The sequence below is a fragment of the Sander vitreus genome, chromosome 8, assembly GCF_031162955.1.
Source record: "Sander vitreus isolate 19-12246 chromosome 8, sanVit1, whole genome shotgun sequence".
In the NCBI taxonomy this organism is placed as follows: domain Eukaryota; kingdom Metazoa; phylum Chordata; class Actinopteri; order Perciformes; family Percidae; genus Sander; species Sander vitreus.
The window spans coordinates 19,482,186-19,508,939 of NC_135862.1; the positions used below are offsets into that span (position 1 = coordinate 19,482,186).

The 26,754-nt window shown below is 42.5% G+C and overlaps 1 protein-coding gene across 1 annotated transcript; it reads right to left on the reverse strand.

Moving 5' to 3' along the window:
- Positions 1–28: 28 nt before the first annotated feature.
- Positions 29–25,741, reverse strand: prickle1a (prickle homolog 1a). The gene is made up of 8 exons (XM_078257381.1): positions 25,397–25,741; positions 6,976–7,179; positions 4,983–5,096; positions 3,994–4,131; positions 2,993–3,196; positions 2,584–2,770; positions 1,617–2,483; positions 29–1,500 (listed from the first exon to the last, which is right to left on the reverse strand). Exons 2-8 carry the CDS (start codon positions 7,162–7,164, stop codon positions 653–655), a joined length of 2,547 nt encoding a protein of 848 aa, XP_078113507.1. The 5' UTR covers positions 7,165–7,179; positions 25,397–25,741; the 3' UTR covers positions 29–652.
- Positions 25,742–26,754: the final 1,013 nt, after the last annotated feature.

The following is a 26,754-nucleotide window of genomic DNA, read 5'->3' on the forward strand; positions in this document are numbered from 1 at the left end:
ACTTCTGTGCAGGAAAGAACAACACAAATCATGATATATAGTTATTTTTATTACAATTATCATCTATCTTAGCCTTATATTCCAGTTTGTACATTTATACAGATTACAATGATTTGCTTAGAATACAGTGACCCATAAATACACCACTCATCCAGGCCTTTTAATACACACAGTGTTTCTCTTATGTTAGAGCTGCACAAGCCTGGAAGAAAAACATTTGAAGACCTTGGGTCAGAGTCAACTTGTCAATTTCAGACCCCCTTATGGAAAAATGGCTCTGTACTAACTGCCAATAGTTAAATGTTACTGCCATTTTGGTACAAAGCATGTCATGAACTCAAGGGTATAAAAATAGCCATTTAGTTTTTTTTTATTCTACAATATATACAGTAATATCTTCACTGTTAAATAAACACACTTTAGATGGTGGTTTATAAATATGTATTACTCTAAAATACTTACTAGTTACTTTACTGGCATTGTTTTCAATGCTATGCACACACCTATGAAGACGAATAGGGATACCTGGGTAAATTTAGTGCTGTGAAGCATTTAACTGCAAGCAGGATGTTACTGCATTTTAAACTGGACATGAGGCAGAGGTGAGTGGCAGAGCATTACCCAAAGCTAAGGATAAGAGAGTAATAAAAGTCTATGAAATTATACAGTTTTTCCCCTTGTGCCCTTTCTTCTTTTTGGACTTAGTCCGTAGGCCGTAAGGAGGAGAGGACATGGCTGCCATAGGGCTGGGCAAGTCATCAGTGTAGTAGTGTCTATGGGGCCTGGGTTGAGGGATGGGCTGACCCAGGAAAAAGCCTTCTTCCTCAGAATCAGAGGAGGAAGAAGAGCATGTGGAGCACCAGTCATCATCATCCCCATACAGCTCCAAGAACCTCCCCATGGCTTGGCCCTGTAGCCCGTAGTCTGACATGGCAGCAGGACTGGGGTGGCCGTTGAAGGCTTGGTGCCCCTTGGGGCCGAGGGCGTTCCCTCTATGGTCCACTTTGTAGCACATTTGGGCTCTCTCCTTGGGCAGAAGGTTAAGAGCATTGTCAGAGCGAGACTTGCGACTGCGACGCCTCCTGTGGTGGTGGTGGCGACCAGAGGAAAGTTCCTGGCCCTGCTCCTCAAAGTGGTACACTCTCCGGCGAGTCCGTTCACTCATAGGTGGTTGGCGCACTGGGAGATCGCAATTGCCATTGTCCACCACGTCATCAGAGAACTTGACTTGCTGCGGCCTAGATTGTGAACGTGTTCTCCTGAGGGCAGGGATATAAGGTTTGGGTCTGTCCTGTGGAAGAGGTGCCTCCTCCTCTTCTGGAACATTTTCCTCCTGCTCAGATACAAGGCTCTTCAGGGAATTTGCACTTCTGTGTAGCATAGAGGAGTTGAGGGTTCCCATATTACTGGTTTTCTCACAGTCTTCGGTCTCCAGTTCATGGAAGCCTTGCAGGGAATATACCAAAGGTCTATCTTTACTGTCACCATCTACTGAGGCCCCTGGAGAGGAGAGAGAAAAATGATAAGGACTCAAGACTCTGTTTTATAAAACAAGCATTGCCATCCCATTAAATATAATTTTCTAGGATCTGATGCATTATGTCACGTCTACTCACCGGTAATATTGGAGAGTGCCAGTGAGTCCATAGAGTCTCGGACACTCTGATCTGTCTTCTTGAACTCGTCCGTGATGCACTCCAAAGAGTCATTATACCATTGTGGCTCCTCTCCCTGGAAGCCTCCTCCAGCCCCATGATCCAGCTCCAACTCCTGGATCTTTCTGCTGCTCGCCGGACCTGGGTGGCTACCATAGGCTGAGTCCCCTAGCCCATCTTGTGACTGGGCCCAGTACATGTCAGCCTGGTACTTCTTACTGGCCAGGTTACCCCTTCCTCCACCACCACTGCCGGCTTTTGATGACTCCTGCTTCGACTTGGCATCCTTTTCAGTTATCCAGAAATCTGTGGGTCTGGAGTCATTGGCTTGCTGAAAGACCCCATGTTCTCCAAACTTTAATAGCAGCTGAGTCATGTAGTCTTCATGCTCAGCCCAGTCCTCCTCTTGGTCCTCAGGTGCCTCAGTCTCCTCACCATGTCCCCTCCAGAAATGCTCATCAGATAAGTTCATGTGGGCAAGCTTGTTGGTCAGGGTGTCGTCAGCGTTTCCACTGAAGCCAGGGAACTTATAGTTGACAGAGGGTGAGAAGAGGAGCGACTGTCGGCATTGATCGGCTGAACGACTGCTCTTGCCCATGCGCACACTGCGGCGGGATTCACGTGAGCGTGCTGACTGGAAGGCAGAGTCGGAGGAGTCAGAGGCATGCACGTCTTCCCCGAGACTGCAGGCCTTGGAGCAGTAAATGCGGCCCTGGTGTGGCAGGAAGGGGCAGCCCAGCAGAGAGCTCTTACACTGGGCACAGCTGAAGCAGCTTTCAGTGGCATGCCAGTGGATCCCATCATAGGTCATCTGAGCATGATCAACACCTGGAAAATGGGAAATGTTGAGGTGGTTAGCAATACTACTCTAAAGTCTAGACAATAATGACAGGTGCTGTATTTTAACTCTAGAAAATCCTCATCTTACCGATGTGTTCGCCACAGGCCTCACAGTACTCTGCATAGAGAGACTCAAAGCAGCCACAACAGTAGGGTCTGCCGTCCTTCATGATATAGCGCTGCCCCCCCAGGATTGTTCCACATTCTAAGCAGGCGAAATGCTTCATGTGCCAATGGCGCCCCTCTGCTTCTGTGCACTCATCAGCAAAGATAATCTGTAGACATAGACGTACACTTCATGAGACAAAACTGCCACCTTTTGCCTTCTTAGCTGTCATCAGTCTATATATTCATGTGGATTTATTCAAGACAGTAGAGATATAAATTAAATGTTATTGCTATCCCAGAGTAATTCTGAAAGGCCATAAACTTCAAACTCTGGATGTTTTTCCTTCACCACATTGTTTTCTCTCAGAATTTCAGGCTCGTGGTTTTACCTCATCGCAGGCTGAGCAGCGTGGTTTGAGTAGCTCAGCATGGTGCCTTCCACAGTGGATCTTTCCATCATGGTAGAAGTAGATCAAATCCACCAGCATTTCGCTGCATGTGGAGCAGGCAAAACATGCAGGGTGCCAGCACAGCCCAGGGCCTGCCCTCGAGGAGAACACTGCCATTTCTCCACCATTGATGTTTTCACCACACTGCAATATGCAGACATGATCAAATGGTTGATTATAACATCCTGTAATGACTGTAGTTCCAAAATGTTCTGTGATAAGATCATCTGAATCCTGCATAGGTGATTACATCTATCACACAACTGCATGGATATAGCTGTAACACAAAACCTAGCTCATAGAAACTAGAGCATCATATTGAGGAGGTAAATATGTGTCCCATCTGTGTGTGTGACAGTTCATCAGGTTGTCCTAACTGCAGTCCCAGAGTGGCAGATTTGTTTATCTTTCCTGACCAGTCTTCCTGAGCAGGTCATCAAATGAGGACATGACTTTTTAAATCAACTACAGTGACTTTGAATTATGAAAACAAGAGAAAGCATGGATTTCTAGTGGAGAGCTACATCAATGGGAGTATGTTTTGACAAGGTTTATGGGCACCCTGTGGCTGCTCAATGATCATTGTAAATTCTAAGTGAAAGACTTGTCATGAGCCACTCCAAACCACTCAGCAGTGAGGTCAGCATGGCTGCAAGTCCAGCTTGCGTTTAGGGAGCTCTTGCATAGCATGTCTGACACTAAGATCTTTATTTCAGCTTTCCCTCTCAGGCTTTAGATAAAATTGGATTCAAATTAGCCAAATACCAAATGCATGTACAGAGGACAGGCAGCAAATATTTTTCAATACTATAGTTGAAAAGGGCTTTGGGTTTAATAACAATATGGGCTAGATCCTTGACTTCAAAACAATGTTATACCACAAACACTCTCCCAGTCCTCTGCACAGTTGTAAATGATAGATGCAAGACAAGGAAACTTACATGCTCACAAATGCTGTTGAGAACATTGCGGGGCAGCAGTTTCACTGTACCCCTCCCCAGTGCTTCCTTCTTCCTCTGGACACTGAACATAAGTAGCTCCTTCTTCTCCTCCTCACTGAGGGACTGGCAGTAACGTACCTGGAAAAGGGTAGTGATAAGTTATGGGTACGAAGGCCAATTTTACAATCACATACTTTTACATCAATTAGTGGGATTCCTTTTTTTAGGAAGAAACAAATCTGCTGTGGTTCAAGTGACCTGTTCATATTACACCCCTCAAAGGACCCAATTACAAGACTGTCGGCCACTAATAAAGTTTATAAACTTAGGCAAGTATGAAAGAGGGCAGAGTGCATACCAAAGCATGCTGAACAAAGGAAACTCTTGAACCCAGCTTGCCCTCCCTACACCCCCTGCATATCTTCACCCACAGTTCCCTGATTGAGAACATCATTTTTACTACATGCCTTTTTGATGTTTCCCAAAGCCTTAACAAGAGGGAAAGCAGACGTTTACACAAACAAGAACTGTATTTAGAGTGAAATTAAGAGGACGAGCAACAAAGGAAGAAAGGCAGCCAAGTTGAACTGTGGTGCCACCGCGACGGTGGCATCACATAAAGCCTCTTTCAACCAGCATCCCTCTCTCCCGATGAGCAGTCCTCGTAAAAACCACTGCTATGACAAAAATCCTGCTGGTGGGGGCTCCCGGCAAACATCATAAAATCATCAAGTCAAAAGTCACATTGTGCCCACACTACATGTCTGCAAGATTGTGGAACAAAAATCCCCCAGTGTGATGTCAACGTGAATGCCAAGGGCATAGAGATGGTGAGGCTGTTAACACTGTGGGTTTTGTGGGAGACAGACACGGCTACTAAAGAAAAATGGAGTGTAAATCCTCTCTGCAGCCGTGGCACAAATTAGAGGACCTGGGTTGAATTTTATGATACTTGGCATTAACGCACATGCAAATAAATATATTCTCACCTCATTATCATGCGGTGGAAGTTGGTAGAGGAGCTGCTTGATTCTAAACTTCTCTCCAGGACTGTTCACATAGGGGATCTTATCCTCAGGCAGACAGGAGAAATATAACTGGACCTGGAGAAATCATGGCATGGAGTAAGGAGATTACACACAGAAACACCATCTGACACAAAGCCAATTCAGAAAGCCCCAAGATTATGTACTAGGTTTTTGTTGACAGTGCTGAAAAACATTTAGAAAAATCCAAATGTATCACTGATAATGAGGCAAAAAAACATTTTAAGGTTCAATAAATCCCCACACAAGAAAAGTGACGCCTCTTCCAAAAGATATATTCAAGAATGTGTGGTCATCAATCTGAACATATATCTGTTTTTGCTTCCCTAAGAATTTTAGCTTTTTTACACCCAAATCTTCAGCTATATATTATTGTTATGATCTTGGATAGAACGGCCCATATTTATGAACACAAGTTATTTTCCAAGGAACTAGAGAACGACACATTAATTTGTGACACATTCTGGGATAAGTCTGTGTAAAATCTATGGAAGACTGACTTTGTGGAATCAGTGTTGTGGAAGTGTTTGCTTGAGTTTTTCCTAACCCACAAATCAGCTTTATTTCAAAAGCACCACACAAAGCACTGATGCCCTTTGATGATTATGAAATAATTTTCTTCATAAATCTGCATTAAACAAGTCAAAACAGGTCAACAGGTCAAACCAGTTTAAAGGTTTTATTTCTCCAGTCATATGCTTGTCTCTATAGGGATAGGACAAAGCAGCCTGTCGCTGTGGCACTTTGACCCTTGGGGCTGACCACTGAAAACTAAACTTTATGAGGGAGGAGCTTTTACAGCCAGCCAGATAAAGAGGTGGGATGTGCTTGTCTTGTGTGTTGGGGGGGCTTCCTGCAGCTTTGGCCGTCTAGAGGGGGGGTAACAGCAATTTACCCTGACAATCAACCTAATGTTTGCCCCCCACCATAAATTATGCATTTCCATGCTGCTATTACCCCTTATCCAGCTCCCTAGGGGCAGCTATCACCCAGGCCTTATGTGTGTCTTCACTGTAATGATGACCCATAATACATGGCCCATTCAGGGCAATGGCTGCAGTAAAGGCTTTACAGTTGACCCATGCATTTCTAAAACAAAAGACCCTGCATATTTAGGATTTAAGGTTCTCTGTCGCTGCGAACCCATCCCTTCTTGCCCATCTCTCCCTCATTGCTTCCATGTGTGTTGTTTAAGTGAAGCGATGGAGAGAGATGGAAAGGAGGAGAGAAACAGAAGGAAAAGAGAGAAATGAGGAGAGAAGATGGGGAAAAATGCAGCCAATTTGGGAAAAGTGCCACATCATGCTGGCTGCCCTGTGGACACAACTAACAGCCCTGCCTATGTTTGGAGGAGAAGGCTTGTTAAAAGACGGCCCCTTGATTCCTGATCCTGCCAGCAGCAGTCGGCTCGACCCACCAAGTCCTCCTCTTAACAGATCTCTGATAATCACAAGCAGACTTTGCCATGCCACAGTTAGTAAATAAAAGTACACACATCCTGCCTGTAAGTGGCTGCATGGTAGAGCCTGACATGTCTGCCTCAAACAAAGGGACCAAGAAAAGGTTTTATGAAATATGTCTTCTGTCCCATAAGTGCCATTATCCAGACACTCTAGTTGGTGTGTTATTCCGTAATGTACCGAATAGCATTTATCTGGGCCAGGCAAGTGGGCTAGAAGGGAATAAAAATCAGGTCAGAGCTGTTTTTACTCTCTGTCTGGAGGATAAACCATATTTCACTGTGGTAAAGATTTGTGAACCAATGAAATAGGTACCAGAATAAAAGAGAACAATATTGTTCAATACGTTTTCTTTGTAGTACAAGAAGGCCAAATCCTAACTAAGCAGGCTTTTTTAAGCTTAGCTCAGAACGCCTTTATGTATTTCATGAACAATGTCAATAATATTAGTCTATTGTAAGCAATATTTTGCTCACCTGTTCAGGCCTAAGGCCAGGTGGTACCCAGGCGTACTCCTCCAGCGCACAGCCTGAGTCATCGTCGGAGGTGGAGCTGCGTTGGAAGCCAGAGGTCAGCTTACTGACTTTGTGCTCCATCATCAATTCTCGCTTGCGCGCCCCGCCCTGGAAGCCAGCTGCCGACACTGCCGCACTCGCCAGACTCATCAGACTCTCTTTTTACTAGACAGACAAAGCAAAAAGAAATGCAAGGATGGGGTGGAGGAAAGAAATGGAAATTGGGGTGAGGATAGGAAGAGGAGGGAGGATCGAAGTAGACAAGAAAAATAAATGTTGGTAAATCACACCATCACTGTCTCTTTCATGAGGCCAGCATCCCCCCTCAAAAGCCCATTATGGTATCTGAGCAAGCTTTTCTTGGTTCACTTCTGGTGATGAGTCTACTTCATAAAGACACTCACAAAGAGAACTATACCCTTTCACTGCTATTGTGGTGGCAGTTAAACATGTAACCTCCTCATGTGGCTTTTGAGGATACAGAGACCATTAGGAAATTCCCAAAGCTTCATGAGGTGATGTCCGATCTCATTATAGAATATATATTGTGACAATAACAAGCAGTTACCTATTCATAAATACGCAGTGAATTCAAAGCTGCTTATATGTATGCCCAGCTTTGGGTAATGTTGCACAGACCTCACATTCCTTCCTATGCTGTGATTCAGTTTGCAATCAACTTAAAAGCAAGAACAACACCAGACACTGGCTGTTACATTTTTAGGTTTCACCTTATTTGATGAGCTTGGGTCTGAATGAGTCATCTTTCAGCCTGTTGAGATGCTACGTCATACTTTGTCCCAAGAGGGGCCACCACATGAGATCTGATGTTGGCTTGATCAGTTGAGCCTGAGGTCTGTATAAACACAGGCCTGGCCTTAAGACAGGGCCACCATATGGGGAATGTCCACAAGCCTAGTCTCTCCCTTCATCTCCCCTTTTTCTTTGGACTGTTTGTTTTCCAACCTGCTGCAGTGAGTGTCTGATTATCCTTTCATCTTTTAGATAGACAGAACAATGCCAGACAGGTGAAGTAGTACAGAGAGATGGATAGAGGAAGACATGGATGGATGGGGTCAACAGATACTCGGTTGAACACTGACAATGCAACAGAGGGAGAGAAATAGAGCAGGGAGATCAAAGACTGGCACAGTGTTGATCTATGTGTGTGGTGGCCATAGTTACTAATGCTTTTCTTTACATCCGCACCAGACATGACTGTACTGCAACAAAGATAGTAACAATATAAACCAGTGCATAGTTGGATTAAATATAAAAAAAAGTTATTGAATTATTAGTTATCTTTTTTGTCAAATCAACCGATTCAGTAATGTCTGTTAAATAGCAATATCATCCTTAATTGCTAACATGCCACAATGCTACTGGTCATACCAGACCAGGTAAGGAAACTTAACCTGTTTCAGCAAGTTATGAACACCTGTTAGTTACTAACCAAATCACTCCTACAAGCCTACTTTATTCCCTGTGCTGCTGTTAGCTTTGCAGGACCAAGCAGACATGGAGATGATGAATGTGTGTCCAGTTGTGGTCATCTCTCACAGGCCAAGGGCTCTAGCTGAGATCAAATGGGAGCCCAGCCAGCGTCCAGTACCCCCCCCCCCAAGCCTCTACCCCCTATGGCCGGCAAGGGCACCGAGGGCCGCACAGAGACAGCTGACAAAACCAGACACACTCAAAGCCTTTGAACACCGCCGTGACAGTAAAGGGGCCTGAAAATCTGCACTCTCTCGTGGAATGATATATATGCCTGGCTGCCCCTGGGTGTGTGCAGCTCCTGTGCACACATGAAGAGGGAATGCACATATTTACGCTGGAGCCAACACTGATGCAGGCGTGCGGACATATAGACACAGGCTACTATAGAGGCAAAGCTAGTCCACACAAACACACTCAGCAACATAAACCTGCCAGTCAGCTATATGCTGACATGTACCCTACTTCTTGTTTAGTGACAACTCTTTTTGAGATAGTGGCAAACCAGACCCTCCTGTGGATGATTAACTGCTGCACACACAGCATGCCAGTTGAGGTGGCTACTGGCTATTCCTATCAACCCATCTCCCTCAAGGACAGGTCAGCCCTGTGGCTTCGCCGCCATCGACGGGCATGGCCTCCTCTAGCCTGCCCAAAGACTATCAGAGTTAAACGTGATGGATAGTGGTGGCAGTGGATTCATGTGCTTTTTTTGGGAATTCGTGCCTGCATTACACCACAAAGTGTCAAGTCAGGCGGATTTGCTTATGACATGTCCCATTAAAACAGCTCTGATGTCCTAAACAATGGCGGCTTTGTGAAGGAATCCACTGAAGACTTGTTCCATCAGAGCCTGTTTATCTCCCTTTAAGTCTTTTTTTGTCTTGAAGATGTGTTGGGTTATCTCCTTATACATGACAGTTAAAGCCCTCAAACCCAGATAACCTGTCTTCAGATGATGGTTGGGGGGGCGAGAAAGAAGACACTCTCTTGTTCTATTCGCATCTATTGACTTGCAAATGAGACCAAAATAACCTGCAAAAATGTGGCCTTGTTTGAGAGTGTCTTGGGTTTCACATGGGAGATACCTAACTATAGGCAGGTTCAGTCAGGAGCCCAGAGATTCACATTTTATCAGGCATAGACTCACTCGTGCGCTACATTTGTTAGAAAGATGTTTGCTTTCACATGTTGGCCAAGTCACCGCAAGGATGTCTCTTACATAGCCAAACCTGACTCACAGGAATGTCAGGTTTGAACTTAAGCCAGGTGCGCTAAGAGAAATAAAGGATGTACACAGTTTGATGTGAGGCAAAGCGCCTTACAACCACATCTGCTTGCATGCTAATTTTTCCGTTAGATGTCATGCAGTTCATTTCCACCCAACTTTGCCCAGAATGCTTCCTTAACTTTTTGAATGACGGAAGCACTGAGCCAAATAACTTAACCATGCTTATACTGACTTGCCAACTCACTGATTCATCACTTGTTCTGGCTTTTTAAGTTTTTCTCCCAACAAGGGACCCATAGTTTGTGAGTTTAAATTTCTCCCCCTTCTTATTGCTCTGCTACCCCTGCCCTCCTCCCACACTAGCCAGACCCCTGCAGTCCTGAATGTTTAACAGCCCCTCGCTCTTTTGTAAAGGTGCTTGTTAACATGGCTTTGGGAGCTGCAGTCCTGCATATCTGACTGATCTGCCCACAGAGGGCCAGAAGGTGGTAGGGTTGCTGTCAGACTGAGGCTAAAATGGGGTGACTGACATGTATGAAAATGTTAATGTGTCTTGTTCGACAAAAGAGATGAAATGTAAGTTGAGGCAGGGGAAAAAGGGGAGTTGGAACACATGCTAGCTTTGAATGGTTTTCAGTGAATGAAGATTTTAAAACATCCCACAAGATACTTTGAATGAATGAAGTTGCCTGTGTTCTAGAAAAAAGGTACAAAATGACTCTGATAGTCTTGTTGCACATAAAGCTTGTATTCCAACAAGTCCTATATAACAGCAGGTCAATGAACAAGTGGGTGCAAACTTGATTCATTAAGGAACAAAAATAACCACAGATTTGTATTCATCCTTAAAAAAGCACTGCAAAGACTCTGCATCATGTGTTAACTACAGTGTAATGTTATTTATCACTTTGTGGGATACAAACCTCTCACAGGACTTCATACTGTGACTGACCAATAAATATAGCCGTCAGTGACATTTTTAAAGAGTTTTCAGCAACACTTTAACCAGAGTGCCCCCAAAATCCAGACACTGGAGCATTGGATTAACAGCCCTTGGGAGAGTGCACAGGGAAAATAAGCAGCTTCTGGTCTGAATTACTGTCTATATTCCTCTAGGAAGTGGATGATGGACATGCACACAACCCAACACAGTGCCCTCTGTCAGTTTGGACTGGCCCAACATGTTTAACTTGGCTCCTGCAGGATAGGCTCTACTTCAAGAGAAAAACAAGAATTTCTGTTCAAAATCCTTGCTTACTTGAGCTTGAACTGAGACAAATCAGTTTTTATGTCAGAAGAGATAAGTCTTAACTTCCAGCATTTTATTGCTCCCTGCTGTCCCTGTATACACACATATCTATAAATGATAGTCTGTCAACTGTACCTAATATGTTGTATCCCTTGTAAAAAATTATTCAGAGTGATCTAACAAACTAACATTATCATCGTCCAACGTTTAGGCCAGATCAGATTAGTTAGCAGCTTCACACGTATAGCTAAGTAAATCAGCATTTTAGATTAAACTTGTAATTGAATGATCTAATTTACCAATTAACCGTCATAAAATCAAGAACTGAAAAACAACACGGGATGTTCATTAATGACATTTCTGCCTGCAGAAGATTTGAATCCAATCAGATTGAAAATGCAATTGTGGAAAAGCTGCTGGAAAGTCTGAGTGCACCTAACAGGAGACCCAGAGAGGAGCTCAGTTTATGCAGTGTTGATGTGCTACATGGCTGGAGTTTGGTCAGCTTATTGAGGCCTCCTTTCATGGCCGGGGGAGTGTTTTTACAAGACCAAATGGATGGGAGTGACATCCCCACAGAGATCTACACTATGGGGACCACCTGCATGCACTGGCCAGACTGAACTAAGACTCAACACACATGTGCTGCTGTCACATAGCGGACATCAAACACATTTACATCCCAGTAAAGTATTCAGTTTGCAGTATACGGGACCTAAAATCAACTTCAATTTGAACATTGGCACCCTTTACACCATCTGAATGGAAAAAAAGTCCCTCTGAAGGCAGATTTTGACACAAAACTCCATCTATACATGTAATGTGCTGTATGCCTTGTGAATCATGCAAAACACAGATTAATAATTAAACCACCCTCCCATTAAACTAATTAATCCAAGAGACTTTGTGTACATGTCTTCACTTTACAAATCACCATCAGGGTCAAATAAGCTTGGTTCTAGTACACAGATCAGGATTAGGTATGGTATAATACTCTAACAGCTCTAACTTACTCAAGTATTTTTTCTTTCAGCCTCACTACAAACAAAACCCATTCCTCAAAAAAAACAAAAACAAACAGATAACATATTCAGTCATTTCCCTGCTGGTCTTACCTCAGTGTAGGCCAACTCTCCTGATGCGAGCAGAAAAAATGATCTTATAATCACAATATCCAGTCCTAGATTATTCTTCAGCCTCCATATCTGTATGCAAGATCCTCAGAGCTCTAATTCCAGGACAGAAGCAGTCAGCCTTCTCTACCAGAGCTGTCAGCAAAGCAACAGCCCATATCAAAGGTGGGACTGTAAAAAGTCAGTGAGATGTCTGAGTGCGTGGGAGAGTGTGTCTGAGAGGGGTGTGTGCGTGTACATGAAGGAGCTCAACCAGATGGTCATCCCACCCTTTTCTCTCTCACCCACCACTCCTCCTCCTCCCTCCCTCCCCCGACCCAACCCCCCCCCTAACCTCAGCCCGGCCCCTTAACCTCAGAACAGCCAGTCACGGCAGGGTATGGAGGAGCGAGGAGTCTCTCCTCCGCTGACCCTCCCCTCTTACTTCAAACACATGCTTCCCAATGAGAACCACCATTAGAGCTCCACGCAGCTCACAGGAACGGTGCTTTTAAGTAGCACATCAGTGATGGCAGAGCTCGTTTTACCACACTGACCGCATCATCTCCACAACAGCTTTCACATGACATTCTTCGTTCTCCTTCCCTATCAACAGCTCAAAAATGTGGGGAAGGTGGTGAACATAAGAGTCAGGACTTGGTTTATCTGGTGGTTTGTTTCTCTTCTCTCGCGCGCTAAAATGTCACTAAGTTACAGAGAGCTGTTTGCTAACTACAGCTTTATGATTACAGAGTGATTGTTGGATCAGGTGAACAAAAGATGCTTTATTTATCCCACTATGAAAAATTGCTTCCTACCATCTACAACAACCTGGCTCAGCCTCACATAAGCCTTCCCTCTAACTGAACATGATGTCAGCAAGTCTAAATTATCAGTCCAGTTCTCAGGCCTTTAAGATGAATCACAGAAGGCCTATACAAAGAAATTATTTGAACCACAAAGCTGTTAATATCTGTTTAACATTGTCTATGTGAAGGTTAAAAATGTCCCACATTGTTCAGCTCAATGCAAAATGGATAATGTAACTGTGTAATGGGAATCCCAATGGAGTCACCTGAGTTCACCAAAATGCTACAGACACTAGATATTCAGTTCACAGCCTAAACTAATAGTCCATTAATTGATTAGCTGATTGACAGAAAATAAATCCACAACAATTTTGAATTTTTAAATACTGAATTTCTTTGTGTGTAAGTCTGTTGCTCAGACAAAACAAGTTATTTGAATATGCCAACTTGAGCTCTGGAAACTTGTATTAGGCATTTTTAGTTGCAAATATAATGCAGTTGTATGTATCTTCATATCCCAAACATGAATAACCAGGCATAATATTTAACATCTATTCAAACAAATCTTAGAAAAATCATCAAAAGAGATCGAAGATGCAAGCTTGAAGATGCAAGACAGAAGCTTTATATAGAATTATAAGCATGTTCTATAAAACCAGGGACGCAGTTGACCTCTGCCTCTCCTTCACCTCTGCAGGAATGTCAGAACGTGATTCTCTTCCTGTTGCCTCAGAAAACAAAAGTGACCAGTTCAGGTCAAACTCTGGACAGTTGCACTTTTTGCATCCTTTTGTGGTTGTTTTGATTGCAATGTCAAAGTGTTACTTTCTCCCAAAAGGACATGTTTTTTAGAGAACTAAAAAGAACTAAAACGTTTTTTCCATCCTTTTCAACACAAGGGTAAACATACTTTAAGACTGTAAAACAAAGCAATAGAACATTTTACTAGGAAGCAAGGAATCTATTAAACCGCTAGAATTGTTTTCTTTATTAACATTTTAGAAGCTGTTTGATTTTATGGCGATGACGTCAGGATGTAACACATGCGGCCAGCATTTACACTGTGGGGTTTTTAAGTGGGGATCATAATACAGGGTTCACACAGTTCAATACTAGTACGTAGCAGAAGCAGTGAAATGGTTTGAAAAATGTATGTTCAAATAGCATTAAAATGGAACAAGCACTATGGAATATTTGATTTACATGCACGATTCTGCCAATTAATTAATTATTTAAGACAAATACACAGTATATTTTCAAAGCTAGTTTGCTGCAAAGTTCACGGTCTCCTTTAATCAGATCACAGCTCATGACTGATATGTTAAACTTAGGACAGCAGAACATCATTGTCTATATGCTAACTGGTCAGAAAACCTAGTAATCATAAATATCAGCCAAAAAAAGAAAAGCAAAAACATGGCCACTCATTCCTGGTTTAGCACACCTTTCATGACTGACAGCATGTGACTTTACTCGCCCACACACCTCACATTCACACCATTATGTGTTGAAATATCACTGCGTGGGTGGTGAATGGTGACCGTCATTTCACTGACATCTAATTAAAAAAAAACAAAAAAACAGCTTAGACAGTATTGAACAATAAAATGAACGTTTTATCCAAACCAGGAAAAACACAATTGAATAAATTGATAATTGATATTCTGGGGCTTATATACTAATATTTGGGTTTCTGCATGGTGCATGTACCATTGGTGTGTGGACAAAGCCATTGTAGCAGCCAAGGCCAGGGAGGAGAGGCAACCTTTAACAGCAAACCTCAGGCCTTTGTGCTGGTCCAAATGACTCTGAAGCCTGCTCCATTAGCAATTATTAGAGGGGAGGGACAACACAGCATCCTGTCACTGGGGGGTGCATTCATGAAATGCAAAGTTAAGATGGTAAACTAATCTGGACAAAAGTTGCAGAGCCTATATATAACAGAATTGTGCCCGAATTACTTATAATGTAGAAATGAATCACCTGTTTTGTAATCCACATTTAAAGGTAAGGGAAACGGTTCTTCTCATTTCAAAGTTGCAGAAGAAAGTTAAATAACAGGTTAAGTGCAAAGAAGCAATCACAGATATCTTTGCAATTCAAATGTGGGGACATCTTATAGTGGAATTTTGTGAAAGAGAATAAGTGGCCTTTGACAATGAACTAATGCGAGGACGACTATTTCAAGGCATCTGTGGATTATCTTTATGTCTCCTAAATCAGAATAACAACATCCTCAGTCTCATTCAGAGATCGCACAAGTCTATAGTTAGAGGTAGCTGACTGCACAGTTCAAGGTTTGCCTCAGATGGTTGAATAATATAAAGTTGGACAAGTCATGCATCCCTGACCTTTGACCCAAGAAGCACCAGATGACCCATAAATCTATGGCCCCGGGGCTTTACGGCCCATTCCCCTGTCATAGCCACAACGACCTGAACAGCACCTCACACCTGGTCTGCACCTTCTCACCGCTATAAAAAGAGGAAAAAAACGCCCCATGCAGTGAGGCAGCAGAGGTGAGCAGCATGCCCTGACAATGACAGGTACAGAGTTGATGGTCATCAAAACCAATGCCCAACGATAAAGCTGCATTCTTCTCTGGTCCAAACACGTCCTCGAAGAAGGGGACCCATAAAACAAAGCATCTAGTCAAAGCCGAACGCTGTATCTTACAGTAAGCATGTAATCCCCATGTGAAACATTGTGTAAAGATGCACACTAGCATGGATTAAAGTCTTAAGTAACCTGTTTAAAAAAGATAATTTTAAGGACCAAGAAATGCCATAAATTGGGGTACCAAAGGAGGCAAAGGGAAGGTCAGTCTCTAACTCACCGTCATTGATGACCATTGTTGAGAACAGCTCTCACTGGTATGTGAGCTACCTTATAAAAAGTAGGCATTGTCAAGGTTTAAATGACTTGCCAACGGGTATTAGCAGGACACAGGCCCAACAAAAGCCTCAGTTATAAAGGCCAATAAAAGCCTATCACTCTACTGTAATAACAATCCTTTTTACACCCTTGAAGAGGGAGGAAAAGGTCAGCTGGTAGAGCAGTCAGCGCATTGATATTGACTTAGCTAGATTGGCGCTGACAAACTCAGGTCAGACAGTGGGCTGGTTAGCCCTATAACCCTCACATAACCCCTTTTACTGTTTCACTCTGACACATTGGAGGCAGCTGAGGGCAAAACTTAGATCTAAGCTTAGTTTCTGACAGGAGACATTTGTAAAATATTAAGGAGAAATATATTCTCACTTGACCTCACTAAAGATCATGTGTTTCTCAAGGGCGCTGAATAGTAAAAATCTAAATGAAAAAAGGACAGGATTCAATGTTTATTGGACTGAATTACTTCTGAACTTTTCAACTCTAAAATCTAATTTCTTCTCAAACAGCAACAAAAAAGGTCACGTTCCTTAAATCCTGAGTCCATAACCAAGCTGTCTGTGTCTGATTATTAAATTACAGTATGTAATGCTTTTGTATAAAACCAATAACATGATACTTGTTAAGTAGATGATGTCAGTTTGAATAGCTCTGATTTAATGGAGGCAATCTATGAACATATTACTTATGTACCTATTCATTTCTGCTTTAATTAATTTGCTGTAACCCTGTTGTGTCATGTATGATGTAATGTGACATGAATGTCCAGTTTCCATAGAGTAACTTGTAATACATGACATAACACCTCTCTGCTGAACAAAGCCATGTGTCAGCACACTGGTTGTTTCGTCCCTTTATCAAAAGTACACCACTGTCTGCTTTGCCAAACATCGCAGCAATGTACAATTGGGACGGCTCATATTTCACCCTCAATTTGACACCCTCTCACCTAGTTGTAAAAGCCGAACTTCATTGGGAACAATGGGAAGTGGAGCGACAGAGCTCCTGGGGCTGTTAAAGGGAGGAAGCCCCTTTATTTGAGGACACTATAACTCAACAAAAGCCTGTGGCTGTCTACACACAGAGCAGGCCGAGGATGAATGGGCTGCTCTTACACTACTCACTTGCACTGACAAAAGCACTGGATCAGCAAAGGGCAACGCCTGTCATGTGTGGTCTTCATGGACAAACTGAGAATATAGATATACAATTACAAAACAGCCCTATAAACACCTTAAACCAATGAGTTCAACCAACAGGTCTCTGTTCGGGTCTCTGTCACTATCATGTTTTATTTCTTCATTGAAACTTTAAAATTCAGTCAGGTTTTCCATGCCTTCAGTTCCATGCTATGTGATCACTCCTGTTGAAACAGCACCCTGTCAATGTCCGGGTTCAACCTTTTACGACTTCACTACATTTTTAGCTTATGACCTCACACAGAAAATCTAGCACACCACTTAAACCTCACACCTCACACATCTGGGCTTTTCTCCTCAACTTTCCTCACAGTTCAACAGTATATCCTTCTAGGCAAGAAAAGTATTTCCTGTGTGTTTCCAGCCCTGGGCTCAAACGGACACATGAATGAGACCGCCGTAACAAAACAGGCAATACTCGGGCATGAGTGCATGAGCAAGTCGCTGTAGAAGGAGAGGATGCTGGTTTTTTTTTTTAAAGGAAGAGAAAGTTGGCAATTTCCACACGTGGAAGCATTTTCCTGAGCCGCACGGCTTCAAAAGGCAAACCATGGAATCCAACAATACTCTGAAACAGTTAAGAGCTGCTCAGCCAGGATCCCACTAATGATTAACATTCCTGGAGAAACACTCCGTTACAGTCTTTTTAGAGCATTCTAATTAAACACATGCTCCAGTGCCACAGCACAGAGGGAACTCTGACCACTGAGAGCGGGGATGCTTCTTTCTAGCTCTGCTTAATTGGACACAATTTAAGTCATTTAGGTGGTAGTAAAACAGCGGAAAGAGCAGAGGAGAGGCCCAATGATCTCCCCTGTAAGGCTCTCTGTTGCTCTGATGTTGACCCTTTCACCTCCTCACGTGACTCACATTGAAATGTACAGGAAAAAGATTCTAAATCTACTCTCTTGTTTGACTTGCGAATTTATCGAGGCTGGTTTTATATGTGTGTCTTTCAGAAAAGGACAAGGTTACATGTTTGGAGGTCCTACATCTTGGGAGGCCCCCTTTTATATGTGCATCTGTTTGCCACATTGAGTTGCTTTTCTCTGTGTTCTTTGTGGCTTCGACATATATTTTTTGACATGTGATATATTGTCTATAACGAATTGCTGAGACATGATCTTTTTGCACGGGATACCAGAATGATAGCACGTATTGGGAAACAAGTTGAGTAACTAAATGGTAACAATTTGACTTCTTCCACTATTTAAGCAGTATGGTGACTTACGTAGATTGTTCCAAGACCGAGAATGGTCGGATGATTGAAACATTTGTCTTGTCACCTTTTTACCCATGTTGTATTATGTAAGGTTCCTTTAAGAAAGTATAAACCATAGGGCATCCTGGTGGCTTAAAGGAGCAGTGTGTAGGATTTAGGGGGATCTATTGGCAGAATATAATATTTAATTAAGTATATTATATTAAGTATATTATAGTATATTACACTTAATTATAATTAAGTTTTCATTAGTGTATATCATCTGAACAATGAATCGTCATATCTACATAGGGAGCGGGTCCTCTTCCATGGTGCTTGACATTTTGCACTGCAATTTTTCTACAGTAGCCCAGAACGGACAAACCAAACACAAAAGATTATCTAAAGATGGTTTTTAAAGTTTACCCGCTACCTAAAGGACACCGTAGGTTACTACATGCTTGGAAAGGGAGCGATATGGGAAGGGGTATACGGTTTGTTGCAATCTGCAACCTCACCGCTAGATGCCACTAAATCCTACAAACTGGTCCTTTAAATGTTTAAAGCGCTGACCATGTAATCGCAACCTGACTTGACTCTTACCGGGGATCTTGCATGTTATTGCATACAATTTCCCACATTTCTCACCCCTCATTTCCTTTCCGCTCTCTTCTATCTACTTCTTTTATTCTTATGTAAGATAACAAGGCCAGGAATTGCTGTGACATTAACAACTTGAGTTGATGGCCTGCCATGACTGAATGAATAATACTGCTGGCAAAACACACTGAATTGTATAATAATATTTACAAAGGAACTATATTTAATGTGAATCGATTCCATCATACCAGATCCAAGAGCACACAAGCTTGCCTGTGGACAAAAGAATACATGAGTAAGCTGAGTGTGCATTTTATGTGTGTGTGTGTGTGTGTGTGTGTAGTGGTGTGTATATGTGCTGTGCATGCTGTGTGTGTGTATGGTACTTTAACTAGCCTCTCATGTGTGCAATGGAAAAAAAGGGCACAACTGGCTGCATATCACCCCCAATTAAGGATACGGTCCATAGAGTAGCTTATTCTTAGTAGCTTACACATATAATACGCCTGTAAACTGTCATAGCATCAGTGTGTTATTTTTGGAGCTGCTAATACTGAGGTCGCCTCAGTAGTCGACACATTTCTAACGCATCATGGGCCAGCATAAAGGAACATGTGACAGAGTGAGCATACACGCTGTGTGTGTTTTAAAAAAAAATAACAACCCTTTCCACATAATCTGAGATGCCTTTTCTTCAAGTTTTTATTCCTTTCCAACATCATAAAACATTCTCCCTGAATGGTCAAGTGTGTGTGTTTGGACCGAATGCACACCCACACAGATGTACACATCTGGTGAGCCACTGCTCTTGTTTTCTTTGGGAGCCCAGCCCCGAACAGGAAGACAGTGTGAGCATAGCAAACAAAAGCCTGGCTCTTTGAACCGGCCTCTCACCAGGAGCTGCCGTCAGGTTGTTGTGGCCAAACGAACTGTTTCTGTGTCAGCTCAGTGGGCCCATTGTGGGCCTCAGGGTGCTGCTCTGCAAGACATGTCCTCAGTTGGCCTTTGTCAATATTGACCCATCTGTATGTCATCCTACAACATCGGCCTTTACTGTGATGTATTTCCAACTGATACTAATACATTCCCTCTGTGTAAAGAGAGGAATTAGATTATAAAGTAGTAAATGCTAATCAGGACTCCTGCAATAGTAAACTTAATAATAGCAGTGAAAACATGCAGTAAATATGAGAGAGTGGAGGTGGTAGAAAACTTTGACAGTCCCTTGACCTCAATGTCGCAAACCAATTTAGGTGACAAAAGCATTTAAAAATTGCATTTGAATATGAGTTTTGATAAATAATAATAGACAGAAAAGTAATGCTCTTTATAAATGCCTGATAGGAAGTCATTCAAAATTAGACTTGCCATTTTAATTTTGGTTGCAATATAAAATTAGGAAAATATATTTATGTTCTGGCCTTGCACACCTTGAATGTTTGCTGTTTTACACTTGTTTTTACTTAATTTATAAATGCCAGCATTAGCTGATTTTGAGGCAAAATGACTCAAACTAATGGACTGGAGGACTGCATTCTTATATCTTATATCTGGCCTCCCTTCTTTGCATGATATTACTTTCACTGTATCCCAACCATTGTAAAGACAAGCGAATTACAGTATGCATAATATAGATGGACTTGCAGTAGTTCAAACATTGTTTTGAGCAATTAGTAAGCCTGATCGTGCCAGCTGTTGTTATACATTTCCTGTCAGCTTCACTTCAGAACCTGTTCTCGATATCCAACCCTGTCAAGGTGCAACACTTCTGGAGCTAAACTAATTTAATGCTTGAGATGAAATGGGAAGGGGGTCTCATGTTTCATTATGAATGTAAAGCATGTGCTGTGGTACATATAGTATCTGGTGATATACAGAGCACTTGCTATTCTTGGATGTAAGATCCCATTAAGGAATTATCTTTGAATTAGCTCACATGAAAAACTCTTCCTTTCCAGCAGTTTAAATCTTTTCCAGAGAGAGCTGGACGGGAATAAGGTATTGATGTATTGCTTTGTGATCTTTTTAATCTTCTTAAGATGTATTTTAGGAGTTATTCAAATTGGTTCTTACGATTAAATCCAGCATTGTGTGTTTGTGAATATGGCCAATCTCTTGTGTGCATACATTTCTTTCCAAACCTAAATAATGGCATCATAAAATATGACAGGATTAAAGTTTTAATGAGGAAATGTTCTGAGAGGAATATTCTGGCAGACATCCAGCAACTGTCCCCACTGTCTGAAACTGTAAACTGTAACCTTTCCCAAAAATCTCCAAATACCTTTGTTGTCAGTCCAAAAACCTCTTGCCCTGCAGAGTCCATTTTTAAACCCTGATGACCTTTTCTATATCATCCACGCTTACTGACTTCACCCCTGTGACAATGCCAACAGCAAAGGAGGAACAAGAGCCACAAGAAGAGGAAGAGTGGGTGTGTGTGTGTGTGTGTGTGTGTGTGTGTGTGTGTGTGTGTGTGTGTTTTGCATATTTCCAGCCGTGGGTCCGGAAAGCTTTAACTGAATCCCCTGTTGTGTGCTGGGGAAATGAGCTGGGATTTTTAATGACTATCTCAGGGTAATATGTTTTCTTTTGCTTCTAGCCCTTGATGCTGTGATTGCTTGGATGGATCCCTATAGATGTGGAGGTCAGAGGAGAAAACACACCCTCCTGCAGTCAGCCATGTCTGTGTCAGGCTGGGTCAGATGAACTTTCCAAAACTCCATCTGACATTTGGCATCCTTACATCTGTTGTTCCCCCTTATTAAGGACAGACATGTCGATAATAACCATCTTTGTAGCACTGCACCATGGTTATCATGCAGTAACGAGAGCTGAGCATCATGCCTATACATGGTGGTGGTGGTGATAATAAAATACGTGTGTCAAATATGACTTTCATCATAGTGGTGGTCTGATGGTTAGTCCCGCAATTATGCCATGTGGTTACCAGAGATCTGCTGGAGCATTAAACTCCAGTGTGAGAGCCAAACCCATTTTCTCTAACATCATCCTACATCTCCTAATAAACAGAGTTGTGCCTGGAAGTGCTAAATCACTAGCTACCTTTAATCACTTTAGAATAATGCTTAGCATGTGGATCCAATGTGTGCCACTGCTGCAGGCACTGAGTCTCATATATGATGCCGTTTGAAAGTTACAGGAGGGAGAATTTTACGGCACGGCACCGACAGCAGCATCCACAGTGGTTATCCTAATCTCTACAACAGCAGTGTAACAGTGCCCTAAATGTGACCATCCAGGCCACCGTCCATTCAGCCGAGACCAGTGACCACAGATTCAGGGACCACCAGCGTTTAAACAAGCCATATTTCATACAGCCTCCTGCCAACCTACCACAAACAGTTTACAGTCAATGCGCTCTGCTCTCTGGAGTTTGTCTATGGCAACCTGACTCTATGCCACATCTCCCCATCCAGAGTCTTGAAAGACTGGCGTCCTCTGACAGCTCCTCACAACACACGGCCCTGTCCCGGTCTGCTTTTAGTCCTACTGTAGTGAGCTGGACCACGTCTGGGGATAAAAGGCTGCCAGAGTGTTTGGCTTGCAGGCGATTTACACGGACGCAAAGGTGATTCATTCTAGCTTTGCACAAACAGACCTCTGTGTACATTTCACTGGTACCGGGCTTTTAAATCAACAGTGGGAAACGTATACACACGGGCACTGGGACTTACATTCTGCTCATTCACACTCAGCTGGGTGTCTGTCTGTAGGTGTCAGAGAGTGTATGCGCGTGGCAGCCATACACACATATAGGTGACCACTTTGTCTCTGTCCATCTGCTTCTCTCGGACACACGCACGCATGCATGCATGCACGCACAAACACACACACACACACACACACACACACACACACACACACACATGCCACAACATGCCCCACTGTTTATGTCTGAGACTGGCTTCATGTCTGCGATTTGTCTCCACCTTCACCACTCTTGCTGTGCACTAATGCGAAAGGCACTAATGTTATAGCTAGGTCCTATAGTCGAAATGTACATTATGAGGTGCTCATACAAAAAACAGGCCTTTTCTGCTGCAGAGTCCTACATCCGCTATGCACTTTGGTACTCAAATAAACCATCAACATATTCCACATTTATTAAGCGAGCACTCATAAACATCCAGTTGGCAGAGGAGGATCAGGAATGGTTTCTTTATGCTCTGTCCAAGAAAATGTATGGTAAGGCCAGCTATTTTATTTCCTTGCATTTTTGTGTTCACACACAAATTTATAACAATATGCTTTTAAAGTCTTATGATTCTATTAATGGTACCTTTGATTCAATTCTGGGCTTTGGAAATGAGATGTGAACAAGTGCAATGTGACTCCAAAAACACCACGTGTAAATCATTTAGTCTATAAATAACTTAATATTCACAAAGAATTCTCACTTGCAGCAGATCATTGAAAGTAAGAGCTCAGCTCACGTCTCCCCTAAAACAAGCCTTTCCTGCTAGATCATCTACGTATCTGCAGCTGTGAAGCATGAGACCCAGATTTGAGCAGATATACACTATGTTGATACATCCAATAACAGTTTAGAATATGTATGACAACACAGAACTTTTATTTCTGCATTAGAAGCTGGGTCTCAGATATAGGCCATCATTTTGTATGTCAGTACTTACAATGGCTTGTGTTGAACAGCTGTCTTTAGCTTACACAAAACCTCAAAAGTGTTTTTGTTTACTCTTATTTCCATAAATATGTGAAGTAGTTCAGGTTGTAAAGGCAATACTACTGATGAGTTTATGTGACTCCTTGGCAGTGAAGGCGTCAACCTTTATTCTAGCCACTAGGTGACACCACCCCCTTGGTTCTGTGCTCTGTCCTCTCTGTATCTCTGTCCACAACACTCACACTCACTCAGAGTATTTCTTTCTGTATCATCTTCTTTTACTGGCCAGGGAAAAATAAATACCTCTGATAGAATGGTTAAAAGTGCTTCAATCATGGATGGAAGTGACCACGTTTCAAAACACCTTCTGGTGCAATTACAGCAACAATTTTGACCTGGTGGATTACACTTTGAAATGGAATTGCTGACATTGTGCAGAACCTGCAGTTCCTCCTTTTTACTCTCAATGTGCTCCAAGGTATAATTTAATGTATTTTAATCCATTTTACTTGTGTAGTCCTACAATACCTCAGATCACTTCCACAAGCTATCCCCTTGTCCAAATAAAGACCATGGCATTTCCTGAGTCTGTCCTCTCACCTAGCTGTCAGGCTTCAGAATTGTTCTGGGATCAGCAGTGATCTGTTTTTGTCAGCTGTGGTCATAGTGGCAGATTTTAGGCCAGTCTGACTTTGCTTTTTTGTGCTTGGTCTGAGCCAAGTGGGTCTGTCATTCTGTCAGCCCCCAAGAGGGCATGCACGGGACTTACTGGTTTAAAGTGATGTTTACCGTGTTTCTATGAGAGCAAAATATTATCTTAGACTGCCTTGGTTAAATATAACAGTAACTGCTATCCTGTGCCTTGTAGGTTTAGCACTTTCTGTCACAGCTGAGAATGGAAATGTTTGAAACTTGAGGGTGTGTCATTGTTCTCCAAAGGAAACACTATATGGCATGTTTAGCTCTGCGCAAGGTCCACAAGGAGTGATGAATTCACTCAAGCAGCATGCAGGGTTCTTTTTATTTAAAGAGCTGACTGCACTGCAAACATGCCCTCCTAATAAATCCTCTATGCTCATGCTCAGTTACATTTTTCTTTACATTTTTATCAAGAAACAATGCAGAAAAGTGCAGATCACACTATCAGGGGGATAACACCTGACGCAAGAAATGTCTCTAGAAGCTGATTTCTAGTTCAAACTAGTTGTTAGATGTATTCACTTACTTTAATAAAAAAAAAAAGTCAGTTCTGAATCTAAATTAAAAGGCTCGTCAGAATGGGTATTTTTTTTTGCAGCTAGTGCAATTTTTCGGTCAAGCCATTCCTTATGCATCATGGTTGGACTTACAGAAAATGAGAGTGTCTTCTCATACTGTAGCCTATGTGGCCAGGGTTCTTGACCACATTCTCCCTCACTCAACAGCACTCTTGACAGCTATTGAGCATTGCAGTGGCGTACAAGCGACGGTCACGAAGTGCCGAGCAGTTGTCACCAAAGTGACAGGCGACAGCTGAGTCCATACATCTGGAGGCCCGGGGGACTCCACATTTCCACCCGTCTCTGACCCAAGCTTTTTCAGCGTCAGAGAAATGAGGTTAACATGCAGGGAAAGTGAAATGGTGCTGCGTAAAAGCGCAAAGGATTGTAAAATGAAAGTCAGTGTGATGACTTTTGGTGGCTGACACAAGGAGCCTCTATATAGCATCAGTTCCAACTGATGGAAGTTTTGCTGTTTTATCTAGACTATATATTGTTGAAAGCGTTTTGTTTTATTTATCAAAACCACAACTATGAGGTCGACATTTTCTTCACCACTACGTACAACTTGAAAATAAAGTGACTACAAAAAAAAATCAAATATAGATTGGTGCAACGTAGTGAAATTGTTTTAAAAGCGGCACAGACTTCTGAAATAAAGTCAAAAAATGACTGTTAAAATACTCACCCCCCAAAGCGTTTAGCCGCAGTGAACCTAGAATCCAGATCCAATATTCCTGAAGTGAGAAAAACGATTCACGCTGCGTCTCATTGGCATACGATGAAAAGTCCAGAGAGGGTGCACCTCTGTGTCGCAAAGCTGAACACAGAGCTGTGCAAAGCGATAAGCTTAAACTCCAGATACTGGCTGCATTGGAGAGGAGCGCTGAAGGAGCCTGGTCTGACTTCACCCGCTGTCACCACATCTCAGTCATTACAGCGGCGCACGGTGCGCTATGGTGTTCCTCTCGACGGTCACAGTGGAATGACATTAGCGTTGCTCCCTGCCTATTGGCTTAAACAAGCAGCCCCACCAATCCTGGTGAGACGGACCAGTCTGGAGCTCAGTGGACAAATGCTCCTGTGAGTTTAACTCCTGCTGCTACAGCGGGGAGTTCCAGAAGTGTTTGCGTAATTTAAGTGCTTTAAAACTACTAAGTGAGTTAATCTTCCTCTGTTGCCTTTACCTACAGGCTGCCCTTACCTTTATATGAACTTTTGCCTTTATCAAGGCTATATATAAACCAATAAAACTTTGTGAACTTTAAAATGTAATGTTTCTCTGTTTTAAATATTAACAACTCCACTAATTCATGTTCAAAAAAGACTTCATGTGCAAAGACTTTGTTACCAGGTATAGAAATATGATCTTTTTTTGCAAACCTATTTGTCCCTAATGCCACCAATATGAAATGTTTACAATGTGCTTTATGTTCTTCCACACAGACTGTGTAACACTACTCCTATTTACAGTGTGCCATGAAAGGTAAGCTTATATGCTGAGTTAGACAAAATGTTCTGGGGTGATCAAAGAAATGAAGAGAAAGGCCACCGCCCATAAATCAGTGCATGAGCACAATGCAATTGTAAAGATTCAGGTTTGTGCTGCATTCAGAGTCACACAAAAGGTTGTTTTCTGTAGATTTAATTTTGCTTGCAGAATCAGCCCACTGTTTACATTAATTTTATGGCACCATTGCAGTCATGTGTGCTAACCACATGTCAGGTTGTCAGAACATGACAACTTAAATACAACTGAGATAAGATTTTTGACTTGTGGACCTTTAGAGAGTTCTCTGACCTCCTGTGACCCAGATAAGGTCTTTCCATGACAGCAAGAGTGACACTGTGCCCCCAAACAACTCAACCAAATCTGGATCTTTTGTCGTTTCTGAAATCAAGATCTGAAGGTGTCTTTGGAATTCTGCCTTCTCTAAAACGTGACTGCTGAAACATGAAACATAAATGTGACTAATGCATCCATTTAATTACGTGCCCTTTGACTTTCATGGCTCTCTCTCTCACTGGAGCAGACGCTACATCTCT

What these genes read in the sequence shown, in the direction of transcription:
- prickle1a (XM_078257381.1), bottom strand. Translation starts at nt 7,164, where the DNA reads ATGAGTCTGGCGAGTGCGGCAGTGTCGGCAGCTGGCTTCCAGGGCGGG. An exon ending in GGCCTGTGGCGAACACATCG is followed by an intron (nt 2,484 to 2,583) that starts GTAAGATGAGGA and finishes CCCATTTTCCAG; the next exon opens with GTGTTGATCATGCTCAGATG. An exon ending in GGCACTCTCCAATATTACCG is followed by an intron (nt 1,501 to 1,616) that starts GTGAGTAGACGT and finishes TCTCCTCTCCAG; the next exon opens with GGGCCTCAGTAGATGGTGAC.